This window comes from Gymnoscopelus microlampas (assembly GCF_963454915.1).
Source record: "Gymnoscopelus microlampas genome assembly, chromosome: 9".
In the NCBI taxonomy this organism is placed as follows: Eukaryota; Metazoa; Chordata; class Actinopteri; order Myctophiformes; family Myctophidae; genus Gymnoscopelus; species Gymnoscopelus microlampas.
Genome location: NC_139946.1, coordinates 24,576,791 through 24,587,564, shown reverse-complemented (window position 1 = coordinate 24,587,564; position 10,774 = coordinate 24,576,791). Strand labels below are relative to the sequence as shown.

General features: G+C 42.9%; 2 protein-coding genes across 2 annotated transcripts; both read left to right on the top strand.

Annotated features, from left to right (window-relative positions):
• Nucleotides 1-433: 433 nt before the first annotated feature.
• Nucleotides 434-1,726, top strand: foxe3 (forkhead box E3; the record flags this gene model as incomplete). The annotated part of the gene is made up of 1 exon (XM_084066911.1): nt 434-1,726. The coding sequence occupies one exon, from the start codon at nt 434-436 to the stop codon at nt 1,724-1,726; it is 1,293 nt and encodes a 430-aa protein (XP_083923037.1).
• A 6,111-nt stretch (nt 1,727-7,837) lies between these two features.
• foxd2 (forkhead box D2) lies at nt 7,838-10,297 on the top strand. The gene has a single exon (XM_084066889.1). The coding sequence runs from the start codon at nt 8,289-8,291 to the stop codon at nt 9,426-9,428; it is 1,140 nt and encodes a 379-aa protein (XP_083923015.1). The 5' UTR covers nt 7,838-8,288; the 3' UTR covers nt 9,429-10,297.
• The last annotated feature ends 477 nt before the right edge of the window (nt 10,298-10,774 follow it).

The following is a 10,774-nucleotide window of genomic DNA, read 5'->3' as shown; positions in this document are numbered from 1 at the left end:
GAAAATAACTATTCAATACATAAAAGTGTTCTTGTCCTCACTGCACTATGCAATATTATAAGTGAAAGTAGTCAGGTGTGTGCAACTCTCTCTCTCTCCCCAACTCTCTCTCTCTCTCTCTCTCTCTCTCTCTCTCTCTCTCTCTCTCTCTCTCTCTCTCTCTCTCTCTCTCTCTCTCTCTCTCTCTCTCTCTCTCCCTCCTCCCCCCCCACCATCGCCATTGGTCACCCGGTGTCGTCATTCATGTCCAGTCTTATAAAGCTGTCAACGCCTTCCTCTCACCTGGCGAGAGACAAACACTCATAACAGGACCATTTGACTAGCATAATACGCGAGGACTCGTGAGCCCTCTCATCTTGCCTGCATCTCTCAGAGATATTCTTGTTTAAAAAAACATTATTCCAGTAGAGGAATAACATAAAACATTTCTTTTATGAATCTTGCAAACTATTCTTACTTTTCGGGCATGTGCAACATGACTGCGGAGACGCAGCATTCGCCCGCCGAGGCGACGAGTCCTGTGGTCATGTCTCCTATAAACGTCAGTCTGGACACGCCGCTGCCTCCGCCGCCTCTCATGCTCCAACAGCAACAGGCCCAACGGTCCAAAGACAACGTCCTGATCAAGTCTGAGCCCCGGGGGAATAACAGCCCCAACACCGACCGAGAGGACGGCCCCGCCATGGGCCAGACCGAGGAGCACCTGCCGACCGGGAGCCGCCGGAGGAAAAGGCCCGTCCAGCGGGGGAAACCTCCCTACAGCTACATCGCTCTCATCGCCATGGCGATCGCCAACTCACCTGAGAGGAAGCTCACCCTGGGGGGCATTTATAAATTCATAATGGAGCGTTTCCCTTTCTACAGAGAGAACTCCAAGAAGTGGCAGAACTCCATCCGCCACAACCTCACCCTCAACGACTGTTTCGTCAAGATCCCCCGGGAGCCCGGCCGGCCCGGCAAGGGCAACTACTGGACCCTGGACCCCGCCGCCGAGGACATGTTCGACAACGGCAGCTTTCTGAGGCGGAGGAAGCGCTTCAAGCGCACGGACGTGAGCACGTACCCCGGGTACATGCAGAGCTCCAGCGCGTTCACCCCGACCCCCATGGGCAGGTCCTCGTACCCCAACACCCTGTACCCGGGGATAGGCTCCGGCTATGGCTCTCAGCTGGCCTCGTCCCCCCACCCCGCCATGCTGCACCACTACCCCACCTCGGCCGGGGTCAGCCAGGGACAGCCGCGCATGTTCAGCATCGACAACATCATCAGCCAGCAGAGCGGAGGAGACCTCAACTCCCAGGCCCTGCAGGGGCTCCATCACGGCGGAGGGGTGGACCACCTGGGCACCATGTCCTCCAGCTGCTCCGTCACCGGCGTCGCCGACCCGTCCGCGTGCTTCCAGACGCAGACTGTCGTCAACCCGTCGGCCAACATGCTGCATGGCAGAAACAGCGGCAACATGCCCGCCAACCACCTGACTGCCGGATACCCCTACTCGTCCTCGGCGTCTCCCCCTCACCTCCCCGCCATGACGCAGGCTGGCTTCTCCCCCGGGAGCTCTCAGGTGTACTGCGCCGGGAACAGGCTCTCGTTGCCGGCTCTGCGCTCGGGCTCGTGCGCCGAGCACACGGAGCAGCTCCTGGGTCTCCCCAGTCCCATGAACTCTTACAACAACTCTTACATGAGACAAGCCAACTTTGCGTCAGGATTAGAACGCTATATGTGAATAATAATAATCACACACTGGACTAAAATGTGAATATAAATGCATGCATTCCATTCAAAAAGGTCTGAAGCGATTTGCTTCGCTTAACCGACATTCCTTCTGTTCCAGAAATGCCATGTCTCTACACTGTGTGTTCATCATTTACGATGTATTTATGTGTTTTATATAGGATATTTTTGTTAGACGTACATATTTTTGATAGTCATTACTGTGTGTAAACAGGACCATTGTTGGCCTTAAATCGGAATAGATTGATGTACCTATACTTTTAATATGCCGATGGCACATATTAATAAATACCTTTTTGATATGTATGTCTTTAAATCTTTCATAGCTAGATGTTTAAATGGCTCAGTCTATTCTGACTTGATTCAAGTAGTTGCACTCCTTAGGCCTATATTTTATTATTATTATTAATATGCCTAATAGTCTAGTTTATAAAAACAACTGGAATCAATTAAGTTTGAGTCTTTGCAGACAGAAATTCTGTTTTCTTGGTTCATAAACAAAGATGCTTCCCCCAAAATGGAAATATACATTATTTCATGTAATGTGTAATGTGTCACAATGGTGATGAAATGAAGGTCATTAAATAGGCCTACAGCCGCTATTCTTTCAGACAATTCTTCAGTCACTGAAATGAACAGGGAGCACAATGCAGACCCACTGATTGCATTCTGGTTAATTAATGTATGATTTGAAATAAGTGGTCTGTATGTGTGGAAGATAAGTGTATGGGCATACAATTATCAGTCAAATGGTTGTGTATCTTATGAAAAACTATATATTTGAAACTCATTAATGTGTTAATGTATAATAATTCAGACTTTTGGATAAAATAGACCTCAATCAAATCTCAAAGTTGACAATCCATGACACGGCTATCGTCAGTGCTGCTTAAATGGTCGTCATGGGGACAAATGGAGGTGCATATAGTATAGGCCTACTGTGCCGAAATGAATCACTACTTGGATCTCCATGGAAAGGTTGCATAAAGTTCCATTAAGGAAGCTTTTGTTAAAGCCCGTCTGCTGTGCAATTGCAAACCGGCATATGATGTGAAAGTGAAAGCTTTTGCTGTCGGTATAACGAAACTCGCCTGATAGGCAGCTGAAAAACAGAAGACTATACGACTACAACAACTTGTATTATAGAAATAATAACTATAATAACAAAAAAATACGTATTTATTATTACTATAACGATGATTATAGGCTAATAGTAATAATAATAATAATAATAATTATTATTATAATAATTATTATTATTATCATTGGTATTGACGTTGTCTGACTCTATATGGAACCTAAAATATAAAAAGCAGCTTTCAATAGCGACCCGAGGAGGAAAACAAACGTGGATCACACACACACACACACACACACACACACACACACACACACACACACACACACACACACACACACACACACACACACACACACACACACACACACACACACACACACACACACACACACACACACACACACAGATGAGTTATTGAATCAAAGTCAACAGACATGAGTGTGATGGGTATATACCATCATTGCAATCAGGCATTTCAGTTGCACTATGAATGGATTTTTTTTAAAGACGTGAAAATACTGTTTCAGTCACTATATATATATATATATATATATATATATATATATATATATATATATATATATATACGTGTGTGTGTGTGTGTGTGTGTGTGTGTGTGTGTGTGTTGTGTGTGTGTGTGTGTGTGTGTGTGTGTGTGTGTGTGTGTGTGTGTGTGTGTGTGTGTGTGTGTGTGTGTGTGTGTGTGTGTGTGTGTGTGTGTGCATGCGTGTGTGTGTACAGAGCCTGAGATATCACAATATAGATGTGAAAATGAACCTTTATTGTAGGCAGGCCTACTGCACTGTAGCATTACTGATTATTAAATATTTTATATCACTACTCCATGTCAGATTACTATTGGATATGTTATATATTGTTAAAGTTTACAACTTGAAACAAGCAAGCAAGCAAACAATAACAAACACAAATACAAAATGTGATGTTTCAGAATTCCTTATTATTAACTATAGGCCTAATAGCTAGCTGCTATATGTCTTCAAGCATGAATAAATCATTTTGGCACAACATTAATACTGAGTAGATTTAATACAGTCGCTTGTTTTAAAATGGTAATTTTCATCAAAAATCTTAAAAAATGTGTTGGCTCCGCATGTGAATTTGGGATTATGACTGCAGGTGCACGCACGCACGCACGCAGGCACACACGCAAGCACACATGCAAGCACACACACACACACACACACACACACACACACACACACACACACACACACACACACACACACACACACACACACACACACACACACACACACACACACACACACACACACACACACACACACACACTCAAATCGGGACAATACAAAGTGAAAGTGGCCTTATGTGTGAGGACACGTGATGTGTCTAATGTGTACACAACAATAATAATAATAATAATAATAATATATTTATTCATATAAGCGCATTGTGGAATGGATATTCTATACCCTGGCCTACACTTTCAACATGGCCGATATCGTTTATTTACCAGCCAGAGGTGTACATTGTATTTTGAATATAGATTATATTTCTGCTTATCTTTATATTTTTATGTATTCATATAGGCACATTGTGAAATGGATATGCTACTACCTGTGTACACTTTCAACATGGGCATTATTTATCTGCTGCACCAGCCAGCAGAGGTGTACATTGTATTTTGATTCTATTTCTGCTTATCTTTATATTTTGATTGAAAGGTTCTAAAAACTTCAAATGCTTTCTTTACTGTTGCTTCAGTGTAATGCACACCTCAATAAGTTGCTTTTATGTACAAATATGCACAATGTAAAGCGAATTTAGATTCTGATTCTGAATTGGTGGTTCTTCTTGTTTTAACTATTATCTGACAGCAGAGGGCGCTTCAACACTGCAAACAGCAAGTAGGCCCATGACAAATTGCAAACTAGTTTATCCTTAAGATTATATTTTAGCAAACTATTCAGAGGCTTGCATAAATATGCATTAGGTAATGTATTTTTTAAATCATGCAATTCAAGACACTTGCACAGTAAGCTAATCAATGTTAATTAATTTGCCATAAAAACCTAAATGACAAGTGAGCTATAATGGGTTGAAAAGGCCATTGCCAGACATCAATATATGATCCACTTTTATTCAGGCATAAAACAATCCTTTGTAAAATAGATCTGACCTGAAAACAACCCCCCACACAAACAAACAAACAAACAAACAAACAAATGAATGAATGAATGAATGAATGAACGAACGAATGAACGAATGAATGAATGAATGAATGTGTTCATGCCTTTCCCTTTTATTTGTATGTGACTTTAGCACATGCACCTATAACCAGACGTATTAGGGTTGTTGTTTTCGGCGAACAGGTAAAATTGACATATCAAGACAACTCAAGACCAACGAAGTTGTTACCCAGCGTGAGAACAAGCCTTAACCTTTGTCACAATGAAGGACTGGATCAGGACGATGACATGAAAAAGCACGCTGTCATGTCACATCAGCTCCGTAGATCTTGCAGAGAGAGAAAGGTCTCTCTACGCGTGAGAACGATTATGAGCTGGTTGTTGCATTTACTGGCCGGCAGCTGTCATGGCTTTCAGGGTAACGATGTGAGATATGTGGGCAACAGCATAGACCTACATACACAGCTGACATGACGAGCGACCTGGAACCAGCAGGCCAGCGAAGGGCACAGAGTCACATACACAGTGTATATATGATGTAGCTTGACTCAAGACATTTTCCACACAACTTTTGTGTAGACGTAGGTAGCTCAGAAAACTGATTTGAAAACCACAAAATGACTTAAGAGTAAATTTGCCATTTTTACAAAAGACAAAATTAATATTTTTTTAATTATAGTAATTTTGTTCATATGTTTCAGCTTAAATTCCCTTGCTTTTGGTCCGGGACCGGGGCCCGACGAGTGATCATTTTAAATTATCACTCAATAACCCCCCCATACATAAACAAAAAATAGATGCAAATATGCACAACCTATGCTGCTACCTTAACCGTAATATACATCTGATAGGCGACTTTAGCCCATTTCCCTATAAAGCCACCGCTATTTAGCACAACGAGTTGTGACTGCTGAAGTGATGATGACAAACAGTTCTCGAACTTTTTCAAGTCAAGGACCCCCAAATTTATTGGTAGCCTATTTGGCCGTGGACGCCATCTGAAAATGTTTTGAGCCAGGGACCCCAACCCCAGAGGAGAAGATTTGTGTTCTCAAAATGTTTAAATATTCAATTAAAAAAAGAAAAACACTTTCAACATTATTGCTTAAAAATGCTTAAAAAATAGCAGACGTAGCCTACAAGCTCGCAGCTGTGAGCTTGTACATCTGCTATTTTTGAATAGCCAACGTATAGAATATGGATAAAGGGTTTAAAATGTATTAACAAATTTTGCTGGGGATGCCCGGCTTGACCCCGCCCCCCAGGACCCCATGGGGGTCCCCGGACCCCACTTTGAGAACCACCGGACTGTACAGAGATGGATGGGGTGCTGATGTGAACGCATTATAATAACGGCCATGTTTCTGCAGCCCTAATGAAATGGAATGTCCGCCTGTCGTGTTCCAATGGGCCCGTCCACATTACATACCATGTCATCTGCTCTGCTACAGCCGAGGTTCATGATGTGACGAAGACGAATTGACGCAGGTTTCGCAGCTGACTATAATATGGCCCTCTGTGTTTGTCTATATGCGAATTATGCAGAAAATGTAGATGGCTAATGTTATGACTTCTAGACAAGCAAAACATAAAACCCGTGAGAAGTGATCTGGGGACCGTTGGCCACGCTATAGGGGGAGGGGGGGGGGGGGGGGGGGACATGATGATGCAACTCATTGTCTTTTACCTGCAATAAAATAACCTGGTAACATTTAATTATGCAAACACAATTATGCGCATTTATTTTTAATACAAATAGACGTAACGTTGCTTTCAGAACTGAAATGGCCTATACCCACCCACATTTGTATTAAACGAAACGTGAAATTAACGTAGGCCAATATAGGCTACATTTAATGTGTTAGCAAAAACCATAGCTTGACTTGATTGGTAAAATACTTTTATTCTGCAGCAAAAATTAACGAAATGAAATAATTATGTATGGATTAAATAACAACAACAATAACAGCTACATAATAATATAATAATAATAGCCTAACAACAACAACAATAATAACAATAATACAAAATGCAAATCATCTTAATTTATATTGCTATGAACTCAGCTAACAATATTTTATTCTTGATGAGCTGTCATTAACACGTAATGGCCTTAGATCTTGTGTACATGCAAGCCTAACATGCGGCTCAAAACATTTGACTTAATTTTTTTGCAGTATTACAGATAGCTTTAACACACTAACGTGTGGTCCTTATTTACACTCTCGGGGTAAATAAATTAACATGGACTATTTTACTGTGGCAACTAAGCACGAAATAATTACAGCCTAACAAAAAATAAAATAAAATACATTTTAAACTAAATGATTATGATTTTATAATTTTCTTAATCGCATGCCTTTGGGATTTCGCATTTGTCCATATATCTCTTTCAGCACCATATAATGCAGATTACTCTAACGGTCTAACTAACAAAAACGGTAGCCCATGCATTTAGTTTTAATGTGGTAATTATCATTTAGGCCTACGCCTTAATTCCTTCCCGTGATTTTGTTTACGCCTGACACAGTGGTACAACGGAACGGTCTCTCCAGCACATATCCATGTCACTAAATTCCCTCACCTTAATTTCCTGTAGTTCCTGGCGAAGCTTGTGTTATACTTCGTCGCACGGCGGTGTCGCTTGCACAAAAAAAGCCGATCTGCAAGCTGACAGCGCACTGCTTCGCGATGCGCTGTCAGCTTGCAGATCTGCTCTTTTTGGCACGCGACACCGTTGTACGACGCAGGATAAACGAGGCTAAACAGTGACATAGAGAGGTCACGTGTTCAGCGCGGTTGAATAAATAGCTTTTTGAGAGCAATGAGGGACGATAGTATATGAGACTCTTGCCTGGATACTTACCCGCGCCCAGCGCGTAAAAAGACGCCCATTTGGATGTTGTTCCACATGTAGCCTTTTAAATGACCTATAGCATAAATCGATCACAGAAATAAGAAACTCGTGTGTGTGTACAGAACTCTTAAAGTGGTCCTTTAGGAGGGGAAACGGCGTGATTTATGACTGTAGTCCGGCTTGTTTTTCTTTCTTTCCTTTCTCGGTGAGACTATAGCAGACTAGATGATCAGAGGAGAACCACGGCAGATCGAAGCCTTATCTGTCCTTTCCATACATTTTGGCGATGTTTTCGTTCGGTGACGACTGGAGATAAAACAACAGTTTGGTCGAGTGGTCTTTCTGGGAGCCCAGACGGTGAGTTTCACACAACAACCCGTGGGACCCGAGTGGAGGAGGGGGACGAGAGAGAGATAGAGGGAGAGAGAGAGGACCGGTCTCTCCAAGGATGACTTTGGGGACGGATATTATGTCCGACAGCTCTGTATTGTCCGATGATGTGGACATCGATGTGGTCGGGGGAGACATGTCCGTCGTCGGCAAGGACGGAAAATACACGCATCACGACTTCGTCCTGGACAACGACGACTCGGACGACAACTTCTCTCAGAACGCGAGCGAGAGAGTCTCCTCCTCCCCGGTGCTCAGCAGCTCCGAGTGCCCGTCCGAGCATCAGACCGGGTCCGGCACAGAGGCCGGTGGTGCCCTGATCCACGGAGACAAGCCCGGCAAGAGTGCACTCGTGAAGCCGCCCTATTCGTACATAGCCCTGATCACCATGTCCATCCTCCAGAGTCCCAAGAAGCGGCTCACGCTCAGCGAGATCTGCGAGTTCATCAGCAGCAGGTTCCCGTACTACCGGGAGAAGTTCCCCGCGTGGCAGAACTCCATTCGCCACAACCTCTCCTTAAACGACTGCTTCGTGAAGATCCCACGCGAACCCGGGAATCCCGGAAAGGGCAACTACTGGACCCTCGACCCAGAGTCGGCGGACATGTTCGATAATGGAAGTTTTTTACGCAGGAGGAAGCGCTTCAAGAGACACCAAACCAACGAGATCCTCCGGGACGTCGGGGGTTTCATGCCCGGGTTCGGATACGGCCCTTACGGCTACAACTACGGACTGCAGCTGCAGAACTTTCACGCCGCGCACAGTCCGTATCACCCGCACCACCCGGCCGGCGCGTTCTCATTCCAAAACGCGCCGTGCGTCCTGCCATCGCCGGCCTCAATATTCCCGAGCCCGCACCCGCTGCCCTCTCTTTTAGGGGCAGATTTACGAAAGCCATTTTACCCGCAGCTAAGTCCCACGCTACCCGGCTTGCCGCCCCTCAAGACGGACGCGAACACTCCGAGTCGACCCTCTTTCTCGATTGACAATATAATCGGCGCGGCGAACAGCACGGCCTCGTCGTATGGCAGCCATCACCCCGGCAGCCAGGCGCAGATCCTGGCCATGTTGACCCCGGCAGCACTCGCCTCGGCCTCTGGCCACTTGAACCTCTCGCAGGAAAGCATATTACAAGCCGGGGCGCAGAGTCAGACATTCTCTAGCAAAACTGCACATATGAACAGTTGCCCTTTCTAGAAAAAAAAACAATCAATACAAATGCTGTTGAGAAACACCACAGAAAATGCTCTTATTAAAAAGCCCATTGCGGTTCTGTCGTCTTATGTGAAGGTAGGCTGAACATTCTTTGTGAAATAAGAGTGTTGTGGCTCTTCCCGTTGATTTTGATTAAGATGTGGGAGATGCGGGGGGATTGAAAGGTTTATTTATGGCTTGTAAATATGTGTATAATAATAATGACAGAGGCGAGAGGAATTAAGACATTGATGAAGGCTCTTGAATCAATACTTAGTATACATTTGTTGGCCTGACACTTCTGGCTATGTGGCATCCAGAACACAAAACGATCCTGGTATTTTTTAACATAAGTTAAACGTGTCACATTATCTTTGTGCGGGATCATTTTCGATTTTTAAAATATCATTGAGATTTTTATTATGCTATGATTTATATTGTTTTATATTTTGTGCGTCGTGAGGAAGAAGCACTGTCTTTGACATTGGCTACACGAGACCGCCAACTCAGGTTTTTACTAGAAAGCACATTGAGACAAAGGGGGTTTGTTTTTCCCACTATGACCCCCGGATCTCCTTTGCATACATGCGGCGTCCTGGTGAATTTGTGACGGATTCATTTTATGTTGTCTGTGGACACTTAGGTTATGTGTTTTTTTTGTGTGTAAAGAAAGCGCATTAGCCTCTCTCTCTCTCTATCTCTGTATCTCTCTCTCTCTCTATCTCTGTATCTCTCTCTCTCTCTCTCTCTCTCTCTCTCTCTCTCTCTCTCTCTCTCTCTCTCTCTCACCCTGTTTAATCTGTTGTGCTGACGTTCGTTATCATTTCACAATTTAATCTGTGAAACGTTGTCATGTGTTGCCAATAGAGAGACACCTATGTTCCTAGGTCATTTTTTTGTTGTTGTAATGACAAGAATAATAAATGTTTGTGAATTTGAAAAAGAAAATTCGTTAACCCTTTTTATTGCTTCGGACGTTTTGCTGGCTTATGCTTAAAAATAAAAAGGTGAATGTCCTCAAAATATAGGACCCAGGTCGTCATGCAGACGACGATATAGGCCTATTGATTTAGCCAACTCATGGATTTAGATATATAGAACTATAGATTTAGGTTGTCCCTTGGTCTACAAGAATTGTCTGCATTTTAATGGATTTCATTTTAAAAGTGTTCTATTTTGGAAGGGATTTTGTCCATTTAATCATTATATATATATGTATATATTATATATATATATATATATATATATATATATATATATATATATATATATATATATATATATATATATATATATATATATATATATATATATATATATATATTAATATATATATTATTTTTCCTTTA